Raw genomic sequence first — 20,810 nt, forward strand, 5'->3', positions numbered from 1 at the left:
GAGTGAGAGACAAACAGTGCCGCCCAGAGTGGACAAGAGTGGTTTGGGAAACAAAAGGAGAAATTTCCAGGGACAGAGCCATTCGGGGAGGGAGGGATAGAAAAAGCTACGTGTGCCTGGCTGGGGTACAGAGCAGAGACTCAAAAGAGACACAGAAGTGTCTGAAAACAGCTATCTGAGACAAGGCAAATTGTTAGAGGAAGGGACGGAAGAGCTAGCAGAGCTACCTCGGCAGTGAGCAGCTCCCGAAGGGAACGCAAGAAGGGAACGCAAGAATCGCAGGCTGTCAAGTAAACGAGGAAGGGTCCGTGCGGAGGCAGTGAGGGAAGGCCAGGGCCAGGGTCAAGGCCAGGCTAGGCACGATTGCTGAGGGGATGAACTTCACGGTGGGTTTCAAGCCGCTGCTAGGGGATGCACACAGCATGGACAGCCTGGAGAAGCAGCTCATCTGCCCCATCTGCCTGGAGATGTTCTCCAAACCGGTGGTGATCCTGCCCTGTCAGCACAACCTGTGCCGCAAGTGTGCCAATGACGTCTTCCAGGTGGGCCGGGGCAGGGGCAGGGCCGGGTAAAGCAGTGCAGACTCGTGGGAGACTTCTCATCAGGTCAGCGCTGAGATCCCAGAAGGTGATGGGAGGAGGGTTCCATGAGGTGGGTGGTGGCTGTCCTGGGTGAAGAGCAGAAGAAGAGCCAGGGGTCCTAGCAGACCCCAAAGTACGCGTGAGTCAGCAGCTGCTCTGCAGGCTGGCGAGTACAGCCTGTGCATGGACAGCCGCTGGGGTGCTGGTATCTACAGAGGAAAGGAGGCCCCCTTAGAAACTGGGAGGGAAGTGATCCTCCACCAGGCTGTGTGACAGTCGGTGCTAGACTCTGCATTCCAGTTTGGAGTTTGAGATTTCGAGAACAATATGGAAAATCTGGAGAAAATAGCAGTGAGATAATGAAACATTAAAGACTAAACTCTGTGAGAAAGGTCCATGATGACAGTGAAACTATTTGTATTTAAAGCAAAGCTGAACGCATCCATCTTTGGGGGGTGGGCAGAGTTAGACAGTGGGCAGGAGACTGGGAATCCTCCCCAGCTGAAGTTCACACCTGTGTCCCACCTCAGACTGGTCAGTTAAGGGACCTGCTGGTTAAAATGGATTGAGGTCACTTAAGCAGGGAAAAGGCAGAGAATAAATTTTACTTCCCCAAAATGTAACCAGTCTTGGCTTATGTGTGGTCATGGAGCAAAGCATAGTTAATCAAATTCACAGATATCATTTTAGCTCCTGGTTTCAAAAATAAAAGCACATATCAGAATGGTTTATATAAATGGGTTTTCTTTCTTGCCCCGTGCCCTGGTGTAGGTTCTAGTAACCTATAAAATGAACAAAGATCAGGGAGAGTGAGGGATAAAGGCATGTACACACACACACACACACACACACACACACACACCCTTGCAAATGAAGTAAAAACTCAGAATAGACCAGAGCTGGCTGGCTTAGTAGGCATGGCAGCGATAAGGAACATCACGAGCACATATTCTTCATCTGTATCAGAAATTAGGAGGAAATGTGTTGAACACAGTGATTTTCAACTTAACCAAGAAAATGTTTCCCTTTTAAGTTCTTTAGGGGCAGCATGTTTGGGGGAAAATAATGGGCTGGCTAATTCAGGTCATTCCACAGCTATGCCCTGTGACGCACCCTTTGCTGTCTGCAGTTCATCTTCACTGAACTCCATGGTCTCTCCTGCCATCTTCCCATTAAGGTTCGTTCCCATCTCCTGTTCCTCTACGCGTCCAAACCTGCCATTATTTGGCTCCAGAGAACCTCAGAGCCAGTGATTTTCCCTCTCTGGGATCTGCTTATCCCGGGCACTAAGTCATGTACCAGAGGCTATGCCTTGCCCACTATCTTGGGTTTTCCCTCGGTCTTAGTAACGCTGAACATCCTTCAGGCTGAGATGCCTAGGAGGGAATGACAAAAAGATTTTGCCATCCCTTCTCATGAATTTGTAGTGAAAGGTCTTTTCATTAGAGCCTGAAATATGTGAAAGCAAAACAAAGTTTTGAAAGTGAAGGTAACGTGTTCTGTAAAAAATCGGTCAGAATATTAAAGTGCATGGCGCACGGTGTCATTGGGTAGAGGACCCAGGGACGGTCCTACATAAGGAGGCTAGAAGATGTTCCAGTCCATCCTCTGACACACATCCTCTAGACACACTGTTATGGTTCCTTGAAGCTCTGGAATACTGATCTGAGCCCTGAGAGACCTGGGAATTGTTTGGTACAGAATATTTGGGAGAGAACATGATTCCCAGAGCTTTGGGATGGTTCTGTGCATCTGGACTACTGTGTATCCTTTAAAGTGCCGGGCACCCCTGGGCCCTCCAAGGAGAGAAGTTGAACAGCTCATTTCCTTGCTGCTTTATTTGGGGTGGCCTGGTGGGAGGCTGACCCAGTTCTTCAGCTGCACTATGTATACACATCTCAGTAGACCTCCCTCTGAAAGATGAGCATATTTAGTTTCTTCGCACATTGCCTCCACATTTTGACAACTCTAGGCATAATCAGATTGTCTGTTTTCTAAGTCTGGGGACAAGAATAGGACTTGTGGTTTCTCTCTCTTAAAACTACTTAGGAAGAACACCCTTAGAACATTGCCTAGAAAGTTAATAGGACTTAGAAAAGTGATACCAGTATATTATACGCCCACCCCCACACACTTTTTTTTTTTCAAACGCTATAGGAATTTATATCATGAAAAGTGAATCTTCACCTCAGGTCCTATGTAATTCCCTTCTCCAGATGGAGGTAGCCATTACCAACTTTCTTGGGTATCCTTCCAGAAATTTTCCATGGTCCGGTACATGTTTCTGTGTGTGTGTGTGTATACACACACGTTTAAACTAAATTCATCCCATACCTGCCTTTGTTCACTCTCTTGGCCATTGTTTCATATCCATACATTCTGATATGCACCTTCGTTTGGGGGGACTTCCCCGGCGGTCCAGTGGTTAAGGCTCTGCACTTCCACTGCAGGGGGCACGGGTTCGACCCCTGGTCAGGGAACTAAGATCCCGCAGGCCTTGTGGCACAGCCAAAAAAAAAAAAAAAGTTAATGCACCTTCCTTTTTCATGGCTGTGTAGTGGTCCATTGTTGTAGCTGGGCCACAGTCTGTTTAATCTGCGCTCTGAAACATTTAGATGATGCCCAGTGTTCTGCTGTCCTAAAAACTGCTGTGATGGGCAACGAACAAGAATTTGGAGGGATTATGATCTTATAACATCAGGTTAACAAAAGAGCCAGGAAGCAAAATTTTAGAAGTTAAAATATTTCATTGAGGTAATTCCCTGGCAGTCCAGTCAGTGGTTAGCACTCCGAGCTCTCACTGCTGAGGGTCCAGGTTCAATCCCTGGTCGGGGAGCTAAGATCCCACATGCCACACAATACGGCCAAAAAAGAAAAAAAAAATTTTTTTTTCATTGAAAATGTTGAACCGTATTAAGGGTTTGGGAGGGAAATCATCCATAATCCCACCTCCTCCAACACAATTATTTTCACGTTTGCATATTACTTTCATGTGCTTGTCTCATACATATTTTTACATAGTTGCCATCGCAATTTAACTAGTTTTCTTCAGAGCTGTGATACAGCTCTCTCGCTCGCTCTCTCTCTGAATTTAAACAGAATAAAACACCAAAACACCACATTAACCCCCTCTAATTTCTCTCTCTCTCTTTCCCCGCACTTGCACCCACTCAGCTACCAAGCATTTTGACTAGAGGAAAGCTGTCGGTGTGGGAATTTGACACAAACATCTTCCCATGTGTTTCTGAATTTGTAAACTCGATTCACTCCTAAACTACTTTAAAACTGCCTTCGGTTTATTTTTATACCTGCCCCCACTTCACTGTGGGCACTTGTTTATGAGCTGCAACCTGTTGTAATTTAACAGGCAACCAGAAGGCCTTGTAAGAAGGTTGATCAGAAACAGCTTTTCTGGAGGGTGTCCATGTAGGGAGAGATTTACAGAGATGGGAATAGCAAGAAAGGGGCCTCCTTCTCTCATAAAGGGCAGTCTGGGAAGGAGACGACCTCTTTTACTTCATCCCGAATTCCACTTCTTTACCGGCTAATTGTTAGGACCTGCTGTCATCAAGTACAGGCCAGCTGGTGAAAACCCTACACAGCCTGTCTCCTCGGCCACTTCCACCTGCTACTGAGGGCACCAAGACATCCCCTCCCCAGCCCAGCCTTGGGCAGGTCTCCTTTCTGAGAGAGGGAAGAAACTGGGTTGAGTGGGAAACAAAATCGTAGACAGAGACTCAGCATTCCTGGGCTCAAGTCCCACCAGCTTCTTCCTTAATTTGTCATGTGATGTAAAGCAGGCTATTTCACCTCTTCAAGCCTGTTTACACATGTATGGATGAAACGGAGGTTTTAAACTGATCTTTAACATCCTTGTAATTCTAACAATCTGATTTCACAAATTCAAGAAATATCATTATGGATTTCCATTTTTTCAGGACTTTGCATTCCGTTACTAGCGTCCTACCTTGGCTCACTCTTCTGCTTACCAGCCCTCCTTTCAGCCAGCCTCCATTCACAAACCCCTGTGCCACACTCATTGCTAGGTTCTGTCGGGCAGAGCTAGCTCACCACCCCAAACCCCTTCTCCACCCACAGCTCAGCTTTTGCCGCCAACGCCTGTATTCTTCTAAAGCTCAGAGGAAGAGGGCCAAGGTCACCAGACCAAATGTCTGGTCTTCTGCCACCATTTTCTCAGTGTCTCCAGTGTATTCTGAGGGTCTGGCCCAGAGGATCTGCGTGGTCCACTACTCATCACTGGCCAGGCCAATAGTTTAGGGGAGGTAGCCTCCAACAACCCCCCTTCCATCCTGGGCCAGTATCCCCAATCAGCATCACTCTGGATAGCCAGGAAAGTGGGAAAACATTCTGAGATAAGAATAGATTTGATAGAGAAACTGCGTTCACAGAGCATCTTTCTAGATGGAACATTTCTGTTGGATGCCACGGACCATCACAAAAGAAACAGAAGGCACCATATAGCTCTTATGCCACACAAAACCCCTGACCATGGCCTAGAATTCCATGTATTTATTCCATTCCATTTTATCCTTCACAGTGAAGAAAGAACAGTTATTTCATGTCCTGTGGTTCTATGTGGTCATATATTTTTAAGGTCTAGATTAGGGTTTTAAATAACCATTTGTACAGTGCTTTATAATTTATAGAGTACCTTCACATGTGTGATTCCATTTGAGTTAGAATCAATGTTATTTCCATTTTACAGGGGAGAACACAGGAAACAGGTTACAGTCACACAAACAAAGGGACAGAGTAGGGACGTAAATCTAGGTGTTCTGTTTCCTAGAGTGATGGAATTTTCTCTACACATCACATTGTTGGCCCGTGAAATTTTACTTTATGGGGCTGGCTCCCTTGGGTAAATGTAAGATTCAAGCAAAGTTATTTCTTAGTCTTGAAAGAGAAAGATAAACAGAAGCAGAAGATAGCTTATGCTAACTGGATATTGGTCAGCTGAGAGATCTTTAGCCCAAAGTGGAGACTGTCAGCTATGGAGACGTATTAAGAAAGTTGCCATGCTCACCTCAGAGTGTAAAGTTCCTATTTGTGATGAGACCATCTGGGGACTCACAATCAGGGCAGGAAGTAATCTCTTTTTGTGCTATAGATCCCTTTTCAGTTTGTGAAGCCTATGGATCCTAAGGACAATGTATGTGTGTTTTTTTTTAAGAACGGGTTTTTAAGTGCATAAATTATAACATATATGATTATAAAGAAAACCAATTGCATTAGAACACAGCATGCAGTCTCAGTGGGGGTGATATTGCTCCAATTATATCTGTGGTATTAAAAAAATTTATTGCAATTTTACGTTTTATTTATTTTCTGCTCTTATGTAAAACTTTATTCCCCAGCTCTGTTGACGTGTAATTGACAAAACTATATATATTTAAGGTATACAACATGATAATGTGATAATGTGATATATCTATACATTGTAAAGTGATTACCGCAATCAAGGTAGTTAACACATTCACCACCTCACAGTTTCCGTTTTTGTGTGTGAGGGGTCTAGACTCTCTCAGCAGATGCCAAGTATACAATATAGTGTCATTAACTACAGTCACCATGCTGTACATTAGCTCCCGGGAACTTCATTTTATAACTGAAAGTTTGTGCCCTTTGACCAACAGCTACCCGTTTCCCCACCTCGAGCCTCTGGCAACTGACTTTCTAATCTCTGCTTCTATGAGTTTGACATTTTTAAGATTTGTCGTGTTAAAATTTAATTGCGGGGGATAGCAATTGGGGGGAAATGTCTTAAAAAGCTCTTAGAAGAGGCAGGAGTGAAAAAAAAGCTTGAGAAACGCTGGAATATAATTACCAAAATAATTAGAACATGTTTTTTGATAGAGTAATATATGTGCTTCTCGATTAACACATTAAATAATGAGATGGGGGAATTCCCTGGCGGGCCAGTGGTTAGGACTCTGCGCTTCCACTGCACGGGGCACGGGTTCGATCCCTGGTCAGGGAAATAAGATCCCGCATGCCTCGCGGTGCAGCCAAAAAAAAAAAAAAAAAAAAGAGAGAGAGAGAGAAGGAACAGTGGGCCTAATAACTACTATAGTTTAGAAGTAGTGATAAGCATAAATTGTTTTTGGAGATTTGATCAACAACTGTAATGTGATATGAAAATACCCGTGATTTCTGTTGGTGACAAAGTCACAGGTACTGCTAAACCTATGTGGTTTGTCGCTTACCTTCATAATTGAAGAAAGCGCTCAAGTTCTGCTAGGCACGTTAGTGAAAATGAAGATGTAATTGTTTTCCCATCGAGGCTCACAGACCCCTTAAGTTGTAGTCATGGATCTTTTGCGGGCTGTGGCCCCCAGGTTAAGTTCTCCAGCATTTATTCTCCAGCTCTGTTGAGGTAGAATTGACAAAATTATACATTTTGTCATACAAAATGTATACAGCATACAGCTTCCGGTGTCTTCCCAAACATCCAGGCTTGAAATGCCTGGATTGTCTTACTCCCTCCTTTCCCCACAGCCCACCCACAGCCAAGTGATTGGCCATATTCCACCTCTGGCATCCCTAGTCTTTGCAGGATTACTGCCACTATCTGAGGGCAAGCCTGTGACCTGCACTGACTATGGCTCTTGCTTCTGATCTGTGCCTTTAGATCAGAAGCAAAAGCCATAGTCTCCTCTCCCATGTATCCAAATCACCTCTGTTAGATTAATATTCTCTCTAATGTTCTCTTGCAGTTTAGAAACCTTGCCCATAAAGTTAAGTTCAGATCTTTACCCTTGGATTCAAAGCCCTCCATTTTTTTACCACAGTTATTTTTAGAAAGCCCTTCTTGGGGGCTTCCCTGGTGCCGCAGTAGTTAAGAATCCGCCTGCCAATGCAGGGGACACGGGTGAGAGCCTGGGTCCGGGAAGATCCCACATGCCGCAGAGCAACTAAGTCCGTGCGCCACAACTACTGAGCCTGCGCTCTAGAGCCCGCGAGCCACAACTACTGAGCCCACGTGCCACAACTGCTGAAGCCCACGCGCCTACAGCCCGTGCTCCGCAACAAGAGAAGCCACCGCAACAGAGAGTAGCCCCTGCTCGCCATAACTAGAGAAAGCCCGCGTGCAGCAACGAAGACCCAACGCAGCCAAAAAAAAAAAAGCCCTTCTTGGTAAAACCTACCTTTCTAGCTCCTCCCCCACCCCGCAACCCCCGCCCGTCTCAGGACTCCTCTGTCTGTAACCTAAACTCCTATAGTATCTCTGGTCTCCTGAAACTCTTTCCTAACGACCATCTCCTGCTTCCTGTCTACCCTGTCTTCAAATGGTACCTTCTTAAACACCTCCTCCCTCGAACTAACATAGTTCCTTACGGTCTCCTAAATAGCGTTTTCACTTGTTAACTCGTCTGGCAGTCTAGCGCCCCCTTTTCATTCACGGCAGGATTGAGCATTGCACTTTTTAAAAGTAAAGGGTTTTTTTTCTTCCCCCAAACCCAAAGTCCTTGTACAAAATTTGGAAATTATATTTAAAAAGGAATCACCGGGCTTCCCTGGTGGCGCAGTGGTTGAGAGTCCGCCTGCCGATGCAGGGGACGCGGGTTCGTGCCCCGGTCCGGGAAGATCCCACATGCCGCGGAGCGGCTGGGCCCGTGAGCCACGGCCTTTGAGCCTGCGCGTCCGGAGCCTGTGCTCCGTAACGGGAGAGGCCACAACAGTGAGAGGCCCACGTACCGCAAAAAAAAAAAAAAAAAAAAAAAAAAAAGGAATCACCCACAATTCTATCACTCAATGGAAATGATTGCCAAAATGTTTAAGTTTTATTTTATGTATTTTATAAAGTAATTTCATGGTCTATACAAAGATATTTGGTAAATGTAGATGACTACAAAGAAGAAATTTTAAAATCCTGTAAATCCCATCACCCATTTCAAAACTGGGATCCTACTGTCTATATAGACTTATATCCTGCTTTTTTCATGGGTCTCTCCCCATGTTAAGAACTGTTAAAGATAGTTGCATAATAATTCCTCTATAACTCATTTAATCTTTACTATTAAATAACCAGCATGTTAACTATCTGAAAAAGCAATTTTACTGTTCATTCTGGTTACAAAAATTTCTGTATTACGTACACAGGTGTATTACGTAAAATTTAAACCTTACAGATAATACAAACTGTAGAATGTATAAATCCATCTAAATACACTAGGGCTGTTTCAGAGGAGATGGGATTTCAGGAAGTGCTGACATCAGGCAGGAAGAGGGCAATCCAGAGGCAGCTAGGGACTGGCAAAAACAAGTGAGATACCGGATCACAGGAGCCAAAAGGTTAAACAGAGTGGAATATGGTGGCCTGCAAGGTGTGAGAGGAGAAGGCTGTTATAACCAACAACTCCCTTCCGCCACACCGATCAGTATTTTTACCATAAATATATCCATTAAGGCTCATTGCTCAGAAAACATCAGCCTTTGAAAGGAGCTAGTGCTAAGTACAAATCCTCTTTTTAGATCTGAGGAAATTTGGGCCCTAAGAGAAATTATTTTCCCAAGGTCATAAATGGCAAATCCCAAACCAGATCTTCAGATCAGTGTTACTTTCCCTACATCATCCTGCATTAAATGCCCCCTGTTAAAATAGAGAGATGTTGCCAAGAATGGGTAACAATTTTATCTACATATCCAGTACAGGTGACTTTCTCAAGGTAGCCACCTAGCATTTGCAAAAGGTTTGGGACACAAGACACCCAAGTTTTGATAAGGGGAGGGAGTCAGAAAAGGGTTAGAGCAAACACCCCAAACTTCATTCTCGTTTCACCTTCCTGATGTGTGCCAAAGCTGTGTACCACCTATGCTATGCTTGAGTATTTCTATCTAAAAGAACTCACATTTTTAAAAACTTTTTATTTTACAATATACTGGAGTATAGTTGATTAACAATGTTGTGGAAAAGAACTTTTTAAAAAAATAAATTTATTTATTTTTGGCTGCATTGGGTCTTCGTTGCTTCACACGGGCTTTCTCTAGTTGCGGCGAGCAGGGTCTACTCTTCGTTGCGGTGCGCGGGCTTCTCATTGCAGTGGCTTCTCTTGCTGCGGAGCACAGGCTCTAGGCACGCGGGCTTCAGTAGTTTTGGCACACATGCTCAGTAGTTGTGGCTCACGGGCTCAGTAGTTGTGGCACGCGGGCTCTAGAGCGCAGGCTCAATAGTTGTGGCGCACTGGCTTCGTTGCTCCGCGGCACGTGGGATCTTCCCGGACCAGGGCTCGAACCTGTGTCCCCTGCATTGGCAGGCGGATTCTTAACCACTGCGCCACCAGGGAAGTCCCAGAACTCACTTTTAAAGCTGAAATATTTATCATTCTAAATGACAAAATCCATGAAAAATCACCAGTGTTATAGGCTGGTTATTTTTTCTAATATGCATTGAGATAAACACATAAAAAATTTAAATGTCCATCCTCGTATCACCTGAAATCTTCACACCTGTCCTCAGTATGTATGCCGTATTTGGGGAAGTACTGAGCACGTGGGTAGCACAGTGAGCCCTCTAAGCAACATGCGTGTTGGGCCATAAGCTCGAGGGCCTGGAAAATGCCAAAGAAAAACTTTACTATTTTATTACCAGTCAAATTTAGCCCCAGTACCAAAGGGCATATATATACACGTATATATATGCTTCAGGGTCTAGCAAAGGAAGTGGGGCGGCGTGGAGTTGGGTGGGGGAAACATTGCCAAAGTCATCACAGAAAGGAAGGGGTGCCCTCGAGGTTAGGAGGAAAGCCAGCCAGAGGTATGATATGGCAGGAGGAGTTGAGCTGTGGAAGAGGGAGGGACTCTGGTACCCAGGGATGAATGGCAAAGCTGTGCTCAGCTGTGGCATCTGCTCCAGCGAGCAGCACCACCCTGTGGCCAAAGAGGTGCAACCCTCCTCCTCGCCCGCGCTGTGTGCTCTCCAGCTCCCAAGAAAGGTGGTGTTCTTCAAACAAGTGATTGACGGTTGACTGCCTGAGTACTGATTGCCTCTCAGAGCCCCTGGTCCCAGGAGAATGGTCATGATTAGCCAGTGGGATGAGCCACCACAGAAATTTCTTTGGCAGGTGGGGAAGCGGTGAAGAGGTAGAGTGCCTCGCCAGCCCACCTCAGGCCAATCCCTGAGGTCAGTCCTCATGTGGGGAGTCTGAAGTAGGACCCTTGGCCAAGATAACCCAACAAGTCCTGATGACTTTTTCTTTTCTTTTGTAAGACTGTGGTAAAATCCACATAATATAAATTTACTATTTTGACCAGTCTTTTTTTTTTTTTTTTTTTTTTTTTTTTTTGTGGTACGCGGGCCTCTCACTGCTGTGGCCTCTCCCGTCGTGGAGCACAGGCTCTGGACGCACAGGCTCAGCGGCCATGGCTCACGGGCCCAGCCGCTCCGCGGCATGTGGGATCCCCCCGGACCGGGGCACGAACCCGCATCCCCCGCATCGGCAGGCGGACTCTCAACCACTGCGCCACCAGGGAAGCCTGACCAGTCTTCTTAAAAAATTATTTATTTATTTATTTGGCTGGGTCTTAGTTGTGGCATGTGGGATCTTTAGTTGCAGCATGTGGGATCTAGTTCCCTGACCAGGGATTGAACCCAGGCCCCCTGCATTGGAAGCGTGGAGTCTTAACCAGGGAAGTCCCTTAACCAGTCTTAAGTGTGCAGTTCAGTGGCATTAAGAACATTCACATTGTCGTTCAATCATCACCACTATCCATCTCCAGAACTTTCATCGTCCCAAACCGAAACTCTGTACCCATTAAATAATAACTCCCCATTTCTCCTCCCCCAACCCCTGGCAACCACCCTTCTATTTTCTGTCTCTGTAAATTTGACTATTCTAGGTGCCTCATATAAGAGGGATTATACAGTATTTGTCCTTTTGTGACTGGCTTATTTCACTTAGCACAGCATTTTCAAGGTTGATCCATGTTGTAGCATGTAGTTCTGGTTACTTGTGTCTCTGTTATTTTCTACTAAAATCTATGTGACTTTTATCAGTATCATATATTCTACTTCTTACTGTGTCAAATGTGAATTTTCTTTCTACGTTGATAACATATTTTACTTTCCTTAATTCTGCCAGCTCACTTTTTTCTTCCAGCTTTGCTCCCTTATATCTCTTCTTTAATTAAGGAGACTATGTTTTCTTCATTTCTTTAAAAATGTTAGATTGAAATTGAATTGTTTGCTGGAGCAATTCTTCTTCCAGAGGGTTTTCTTCATCTGTCCTTTGCTCATCTTGCTTTCTTTTCCCTTTTCTTTTTGTATTATCTTGGCTTGTATCTCCTGTTAGATCTCTTCTGCTTATCACTCCTCTTTGTATAGGGGTAGCTTTATCTGGTGCTGAGGGTGAATTCTTCACTCAACGCTGTTTACCTTGGCTTCCTTCCTCTGTCCTCTTAAATGCAGACTGGCTAACTGGATGTTGTCATTGGTTTGTAATCTCTGTTTAGCTCTTTGGCTTCTTTGGAGAACAGATGGTTATGACCTGGATTAGTAGGCAGTTGAGTGTCCCAATTTGGTTATGTTGCCTCAGAATATTTTTCACACAGAATCTGATGAATTATCTACCGTGGGGGCATGTGTAGATCCATCTCCCTTGAGATTTGAGCTATTTCTTCTTTTCACAGACAAGCAGATCATTCTGGTTGCCAGCTGGGCCCTCATAGCGCTCCGTGGCAATGGGATTTTGGTTTGATGGGTCATCTTTTGTTTATTTCTGCTCAAATAACTTCAATCCACAGTTGCAAAGTTGATTTTTAGGCTGTCCTCTCTTTCCTGTGTGACAGGTTGTTGTTTGGTCCTTCATGACTCTTTTACTAAAATGTTTCACCTGAGGCTCAGAGAGACAAATGTTAGCTCTGGGCATCATTCTTCAATTGGCCTAAATTTTATTGTATCTGACAATGCAGTATAATGATTATTAGGATGGGCTCTGGGGTCCGAGTGCCTGAGTTCAAATATTGATTCTGCCACCTATTAGCTGATGACCATGTGCAAATTTATTTAACTTTTCTGGGCTACAATTTCCCATGTTTGAAATGGGGCTAATGATATGAGGATGAAATGAGTTAATACAAATAAAAGGACTTAGAGCAAAGCCTGGCATAAACTAAGTGTTCAATAGGCGTTAGCCTTGTGGTTCTATTTCTTGTAGTCCAAGTTAGGGGGTAAATGTTCATTTCCTCCACCATCTTTACATGAAATTCTTGAGGGTTAATTCAGTAATGTCTGGAAAGCCCACAGCACAGTGCTTGACACATAATAGGCCCTCAAAACATGTGTTGACTGTTAAATGATGAGTATAGAGGAAGAGTGCAGTGAGAGAGGGAGGTTAGGAGAGGCTTCTTAGCAGTTTGTCTTTGCTCTGGGTCAAGACTTTAGAATACGCCCCCTTTCCTCCCATTCAGACATTTACTGAGTACCTTTATACGCTTGCCGCCAGCAAATCAAAGAGAAGTAATATCCTTCCAGGAGTAAGTCTGCAGGCTTAGAGCTCTCCTAACACCATCTTGCTCACTTGGATTCTAAATATTGAAAGATTATTGTATTAAGCAAACAAAAGCCCAGTGATCTCACATTTTAACCTAGTCTTTAAACTAAACTCAACAATATTCATACAATTCCAGTTACTGAGAAGGACAGATGCACAAACACAGGCTTGAATAATCTCAAGCTAATCCGTTCTAGCTTTATGATGGGCTAAAGTGTTAACTCCTTATAATTCTAAAGAAATTCCCAGACTTCCCTGGTGGCGCAGTGGCTAAGAATCCGCCTGCCAATGCAGGGGACACAGGTTCGAGCCCTGGTCTGGGAAGATCCCACATGCCACGGAGCAGCTAAGCCCGTGTGCCACAACTACTGAGCCTGCGCTCTAGAGACTGTGAGACACAACTACTGAGCCCACATGCCACAGCTACTGAAGCCCACGTGCCTAGAGCCCGTGCTCTGCAATAAGAGAAGCCACCGCAATGAAAAGCCTGCGTACCGCAATGAAGAGTAGCCCCCGCTTGCCGCAACTAGAGAAAGCCTGCGCGCAGCAATGAAGACCCAACCGAGCCAAAAAAAAAAAAAAAAAATCCCCCAAAATGTAATATTTATGATATGCCTGCCACTCTCCCCAAGATAAGTCACCCAATTCATAGTGGGGCCACATTTCCTGCCTTGCCTACATCTCTTGCTACCAAAGGATCAAATAAGACTCTGGACTTGGATGTCCTCTATGTGCTATAGGTGCTGGTGCACATCCTTCTGGTTGATGTATAGCATAAGGATTGGAGAATTTTATGGAATCCAATTGCGGGAAATACATCTGAACATACAAAGTCACAGGTGACTGCTCTCTCCATTACTCTCTAGGAGTGCGTGGTGTTCCAGCCAATTAGGATTAGGTTCGGCTGTAAAAGACAGAAAACCAAAAATAACAATGGCTTCAAGTAGGTAAAACTTTGTTTTTCCTCTCCAGTGAAAGTATGGGTAGGCAGTCCAGGACTGCCTCATAAGAGACTCACTCCTTTTATCTTGTTGCCATTCTCGACATGTGGCTACTTCACGGCTCAAGATTGCTGCTTCAACCTACGCCAGTCCATATTCTTTTTTTTTTTTAATTTACTTTATTTATTTATTTTTAGCTGCGTTGGGTCTTCGTTGTTGTGTGCAGGCTTTCTCTAGTTGCGGTGAGCGGGGGCTACTCTTCGTTGCAGTGCGCGTGTTTCTCATTGCGGTGGCTTCTCTTGTGGAGCACGGGCTCTAGGCACACAGGCTTCAGTTGTTGTGGCACGAGGGCTCAGTAGTTGTGGCTCGCAGGCTCTAGAGCGCAGGCTCAGTTGTTGTGGCACACGGGCTTAGTTGCTCCGCGGCATGTGGGATCTTCCGGACCAGGGATGGAACCTGTGTCCCCTGCGTTGGCAGGCGGATTCTTAACCCCTGCGCCACCGGGGAAGTCCTGCCAGTCCACCTTTATTCCAGCCAGCAGGAAGGAGAGAAGAGGAGGAGGAGGGCATGCCCTTCCCATTAAAGATACTTCCTAGAAATTGCACAAAACATTTCTATTTATGTACCATTGGCCAGAACGCAGTCACCTGGTCACACCCAACTGGAAGGGAGGCTTGGTCACATGGTCTTAATTCCATGTGTCTTGCTAAAAACTCAGGGGCTCTATTATTGAAGAAGAAGGGGTGAATATCGAGCAACAATAAGCAGTATTTACCAGTCTTTCATCTCTGCTGCTCTCCCCAGATTGACTGTTTCTCTTCCTTGCAGACCAGCCTTCTCTGTTCACAGTGTCTGACCCCTCACACTGTCCACTTGCACAGATTTTGGGGTGGCCACAATGTCAGGTTTTAGCACAACTTCACGAGTCATTTTTCAGTTCAAAAGCTGCACATGGTGTAGTCACCTCAGCCTCTGTGACTCGATTCCAAGTTCCTAGAGAGAAAATTTGATTGGTCCTCTTGGGTCAGGTGATCACCTCCTCAATTCTCAGCCAAGCATCCGTGGCCTGGGCCATGGCAGGGCTCTCCCTTTTAGGATGGGATGGAGCAAGTTCCCTAAGAGGTGTAAGCAGGAGGAAGTGGTGAGCAGCTCTGGTAAACCCTTCTTCTGAGCTTCCTCCTGTCATAACACGCAGCCCATTGGATGTGGTTGTCGGTTTGCTCTCCCTGAGGGTAATGTGATGTACCTGTTCATGTTTTATCCCCAGAGCCTAGCAATTACCTGACACACTCAATGTTTACGGTAGAATGAATAATCCAGTCTCGTCCTTAATTGTACAGAGGTTGAATGCTTGCCCAAATATGCATAGTAGGGCAGTGTCGGGGCAGCACGAGAACCCAGGACTACTGATTCCCAGTCCCTGGAGTGATTTTCCCCAATTACCCGGCTCGATATGTCTGCCCCATTGTTCAGCACTTGCCTCCGTGCCCCTGACCGTGGCTGCAGAGAACGTCCCCCAGATGTGGCCCGTGAGAGCCCCAGGCTGGAGGACTGCAACACTCAGAGTCCATTTCCTACTTTGGCCTTCCTGCTGAGGTCAATGTCTCCCCACAGCTCCAAGCTGGGCCCCTTTGAGGAGAGCTTGCCCTAACTAGGCTTGATCAAGCTAGGCTCTGGATGCAGGGACACTCAAGGAGGTGGGCTGAGTAACAAGGCAAAGGTGGGAAAGTCTCCATGGCCACCCACTGGGAGCTGCTCTCAGAGGAGCGCCCAGCCATAGAAAAGAGCTGATGCTTCCTCTTCACCACTCTCCCACTCCCCAGTCCCCGTGATATTCCCCCTGCCTCCTCCCAGTTCCCCCATGACTCACTGTGCCTTTCTCTCACGCTCCCCGTCCCCACAGGCCTCAAACCCTCTGTGGCAATCCCGGGGCTCCACCACTGTGTCTTCAGGAGGCCGTTTCCGCTGCCCGTCTTGCAGGCATGAGGTTGTCCTGGACCGACATGGTGTCTACGGCCTGCAGCGGAACCTGCTAGTGGAGAACATTATTGACATTTACAAGCAGGAGTCCTCCCGGTGAGCTGTTAGGGTCTCTTGTTTCTCTAAAGTGCAGGGCCTGGGACACAGGCAGGGAACCCATCAGGGCCAGAAGAGAGGAGCTGAAACGATCAACCTGCCTCTTCAGTTTAATGATGAGAGGACTGGACCTGAGAAGAGGAGGGACTTGCCCCCAGCTCGTCAGGTCACCCAGCTCAGGCAGCCTCTGATTCCTGGTTAGTGCTTCCCCCTGTTCACCTGGGGAGGGGCTGGCCATCCACCAGCAAGGTCCTTGCCAGCCCTCCATGACGTCCCGCCCCACGGGACTTCCCTGCCCTGGAATAGAAACTACTCTTGGATCTAGGTCTCCGCTACGCCATAGCTCTATTCCTCAAAGGAAGAGCCCCGTGGAAGTCACTCGCCTGCCCAGCCACAGCACCAGCTGCAGGGGCAGAGAAGGTGGCGCTGGGTGGTGGAGGCTGAAGAGAAGGTGTTCATGGAGCCTCACACTCTTGCCCCCCACCCAGCCTGGCCCCTGACCCTCCTGCCACCCTGCCCGCTCCCCTCCAGGCCGCTGCATTCCAAGGCTGAGCAGCACCTCATGTGCGAGGAGCATGAAGATGAGAAGATCAATATCTACTGCCTGAGCTGTGAAGTGCCCACTTGCTCTCTCTGCAAGGTCTTCGGTGCCCACAAGGACTGTGAGGTGGCCCCACTGCCCACCATTTACAAACGCCAGAAGGTATCAAGCAGCAGAGGGAGCAGGCGTGTGGGGGTGGGGACATAGGACAGGGTCTCAAACTATAGCCTCTTAGTCCACTTGGTTTCAAAGGCAGGCAGATCAGGGCTGAAGTCCCAAGTCTCTGTGTGACTCAGTGTGTGACCTTGGGTAAGTCACTTGACCTCTCTGGCCCTCACGTTCCTCACTTGTAAAATGGGGATGAAAATGCTTACCCCTGAGAGCTGTAAGGATAAAATGAGAAATGGATGCAGTATGGTGGACTCTCAAGGCCATCTCACTGTCACACATCTAGATTCTACATGAAACATAATTTAAAAATTAAATTGGTAGACACGTAGGAAGTAAAGGAAAGCTCCAAGTGCTGGTGAGGTGGGGAGAGGAGGAGGGGAAGTGGGATGAGAACAGAATCCTGAGTGATAAGCATGGAAAAGGCAGGATTTCCCACAGGGCAAATTATTACTGAACTAGAGAGATGAGATTATGCCTCCAAACTCCTAAAAGGTGGGGGGCCTGCAGTGAGGACCCCCAAGGATCCCAGGTTAAACTGGAATCCCAGGAATCCCTAAAGTGGTCAGTTGTGCCACCTGGCTTTTGACAAAAGCAAATGCAAATTCTGCCTGGAGGAAAAACCCTCAATTTAGGCCTTGGGTTTTTCTTAGATTAAGAACAACAAAAGATTAGCTCATGATTGAAGATACACAAAGAAATTCAGATACTGGAATTACTGAAGAATGAAAAGTCACTTTGCATAAAATGCTTTAAAATGGAATTTAAAAATAAGCAATAGGGACTTCCCTGCCGGTCCAGTGGTTAAGAATCTGCCTTCCAGTGCAGGGACCAGAGTTTGATCCCTGGTCAGGGAACTAGGATCCTACATGCTGTGGGGCAACTAAGCCTGCACACCACAATGAAGAGCCCGTGTGCTGCAACAAAGATCCTGCATGCCACAACTAAGGCCCGATGCAGCCAAAAATAAATAAATAAATATTTTTTAAAAGCAATAATAGACTATCAAAAATGCAGATTTGACAAAGAACAAAATAGAGCTTTTAGAAATGAAAATATAATTGTTGAAATAAAACATTCAAAGGATTTATTAAATGACAGATTTCTCTCAGGAAGAGAGGACTGGGAAATTCCCTGGCGGTCCAGTGGTTAGGACTCCACACTTTCACTGTTGAGGGCCCGCGTTCAGTCCCTGGTCAGGGAACTAAGATCCCACAAGCCACGGGGCATGGCAAAAAAAAAATTTTTTAATTAAAAAAAAAACAGGTGGGGAAGAGGGGACTGAAAAAACAACTTAGAATACAGCACTGGGAGATGAGGAGGTTGAGAATGAGAAGGTCTAACATATATCTAATCAGAGTCACAGAACGAGAGAATAAAGAGAATGGAAAAGAGGCTATATTATCCTAATGGATAATCATGAAGAATTTTTCAAAATTGATGGAAGACATGAATCTACAGGTAAGGCATCTAGGCCAGTGCCTGGCATTTGGTGGATATTTGGTGAATGTCTCTTCCTTTCTCATTTGGTGGTGGAGGACTTCCTCTCTCCACCTCCTTCCAGAATCCATAGAGTGTGCTTCCACACTTCTTGAATGGCTCCAAACTCTCTAGATGTCTGTCAGAGCTGCCCTGAAGATGCCCTAATGGTGGAAAGGAGGGGGCAGTCCTTTCCTGGGCAGCCTGGCCAGGGTGGGAGGGGCACAGCTCTTGACTAGGTCCTCCAGCCCTAAATGCTGGCCTGTGTGTGTGGCAGAGTGAGCTCAGTGATGGCATCTCGATGCTGGTGGCAGGCAATGACCGTGTGCAAGCAGTGATCACACAGATGGAAGAGGTGTGCCAGACCATTGAGGTGAGCCTGGGATGGGAAGGTGGGAGAGTTTCTGGACTCCTGGAGGTGGATCACAAGTAGTGGGATGTGCTTACCAGGCTGCTGGTTTGAATCCCAGCTCTGTCCCTGACTAGCTCTGCGACTTTGGTCCAGTAACTTAACTTCTCTGTGTTCAGTTTTTCTTGTTTTTAACTATATAAAATAGTGATGAGAAAATATGTTAGCTACCTCATTGGATCTTTCTGAGAATTAAATGAGATAATACAAGTAATATAGACAGCACTCATGAAGCTTCTTTAAAATATAGTGTTATCTGCTGAGAGAGTAGATCTTAAAAGTTCTCATCACAGGAGAAAAAAAATTGTAATCTATGTATGGTGCTGGATGTTAACTAGACATATTGTGGTGATCATTTCACAATATATACAAATATTGAATCATCATGTTGTACACCTGAAGCTAATATAATGTTATATGTCAATTAAACCTTAACAAAATATATATCATTATTATTACTGAAAAGATCTGGGAATCAGCAGGCCTTGGCTGGAGTTCCGTCTCTGCCACTAATTTGTGGTGTAATCGACAGGTCACTTTTCTTCTTGGCTGTCTGTGACTTCCATTAAGCCGGGAGTGGGACAAGTAGCCCCGTGCGCTCCCAGTTATGAGGTCTCATCCTTGCTTCCGGTCTTTCAGGACAACAGCCGGAGGCAGAAGCAGTTGCTCAACCAGAGGTTTGAGGCCCTGTGCGCAGTTCTGGAGGAGCGTAAGGGTGATCTGCTGCAGGCGCTGGCCCGGAAGCAGGAGGAGAAACTGCAGCGCGTCAGGGGCCTCATCCGCCAGTACGGAGACCACCTGGAGGCCTCCTCTAAGCTGGTGGAGTCCGCCATCCAGTCCATGGAGGAACCGCAGATGGCGCTCTATCTGCAGGTGGGCTTTGGGGGATGGTGTCAGGCTGCCTAGTGGCTGCAGTGGGGGCCTTGGCACGGGGAGACCGGGTTCAAGTCTTATCTCTGGCACCTACTTGCCCCACGGCCTTGGGCAAATCACCCCCTCTGAGTCCATTATTTCCTTAACGAATTGGGACGCGCATCCCCACCGACCCCGCAGGACTGTGTTGGGCATCAGAAATGGGACTTTGCCAGAGGTTGGCACAATGCTTACTCTCACCCTCTTTTCTTCCCTGCAGCAGGCCAAGGAGCTGATCAATAAGTAAGTAGGTGGAGTGGGAAGGGAAAGGAAGGGGCCGCGGGGGCTCCGCTGCCACCGGGCGGGGGTGGGGGTGCTGGGTGTTTCCAAATGAGCCGCTGCCGCTGCGGTTGCCGCAGGGTCGGGACAATGTCAAAGGTGGAGCTGGCTGGACGGCCGGAGCCGGGCTATGAAAGCATGGAGGAATTCACCGTGAGCGTGGAGCATGTGGCCGAAATGCTGAGGACCATCGACTTCCAGCCAGGTGAGGGAGCGAGGATGGGAGGGGGCGGCGGGCCGCTAGGACTAGGCGTCCAGACCCTCCAGGTTGGGGGTCGGGGGATGGGTGCAGGACGGCCAGAGAATCGGGGACTCTAGCTCACCCAGCCTTCCTTCCGCCCAGGCGCTTCTGGGGAGGAAGAGGATGAGGAGGTAGCGTTGGACGGGGAAGAGGGCAGCGCAGGGCCAGAGGAAGAGCGACTGGAGGGGCCGAAAGGTGAGTGTGGGCATCGGCAGGGTCTGGCTGGTACCGCCCCTCCCCCGGCGATCTCCCTCTCTGCTGCATCAGGGATCGCTTGGGGCCCCTACTCCCAACCTCAACCAGGAGGGGTGCGCCCCCTAGCGCGCGTGCTGAAGTACAACTTTCTTTCCCACCATCCATTCCTCTGGGGGTTTGGGAGTCCGAGGTGGGTGGGGAAGTGGAGGAGAAACCCTTCTGGCTGGGGAGAGGGAGTGAGCTGGGCTTCGGAGTTGCCTTGTCTCTTTGGAGCGCCCGCCCACCGAGCTTTCTTTCCCGGGGACAGGCCTGCACTGACTCGCCCCTGTTGGGGAGGCTGCGCACCCGCGGCATGGCGCTCGGGTGGTGAAGGACCTGAGCAGGGACCACCCGCCACCCAGCTCGGAGCGCCGCCGCGGGGGAGGGGCTCAATAAAGGGCTAATGCGTCCCGACCCGCAGCTCCTTTCACTGCTCACTC

The 20,810-nt window shown here is 47.2% G+C and overlaps 1 protein-coding gene across 2 annotated transcripts; it reads left to right on the forward strand.

The window, feature by feature from the left end:
- The first annotated feature begins 41 nt into the window (after nucleotides 1–41).
- Nucleotides 42–20,784, forward strand: TRIM54 (tripartite motif containing 54). Of its 2 annotated transcripts, XM_028496641.2 has the most exons (10): nucleotides 42–542; nucleotides 1,711–1,758; nucleotides 15,935–16,107; nucleotides 16,639–16,810; nucleotides 18,573–18,668; nucleotides 19,344–19,577; nucleotides 19,837–19,859; nucleotides 19,976–20,100; nucleotides 20,239–20,331; nucleotides 20,639–20,784. In XM_028496641.2, the coding sequence occupies exons 1-10, from the start codon at nucleotides 375–377 to the stop codon at nucleotides 20,647–20,649; spliced, it is 1,143 nt and encodes a 380-aa protein (XP_028352442.1). In that variant the 5' UTR covers nucleotides 42–374; the 3' UTR covers nucleotides 20,650–20,784. The 2 variants fall into 2 exon arrangements, with proteins under 2 accessions (XP_028352442.1, XP_028352443.1); XM_028496642.2 differs by lacking the exon at nucleotides 1,711–1,758 and having other exon boundaries at nucleotides 45–542.
- The last annotated feature ends 26 nt before the right edge of the window (nucleotides 20,785–20,810 follow it).

Source organism: Physeter macrocephalus, chromosome 12 (assembly GCF_002837175.3).
Source record: "Physeter macrocephalus isolate SW-GA chromosome 12, ASM283717v5, whole genome shotgun sequence".
Classification (NCBI taxonomy): Eukaryota; Metazoa; Chordata; class Mammalia; order Artiodactyla; family Physeteridae; genus Physeter; species Physeter macrocephalus.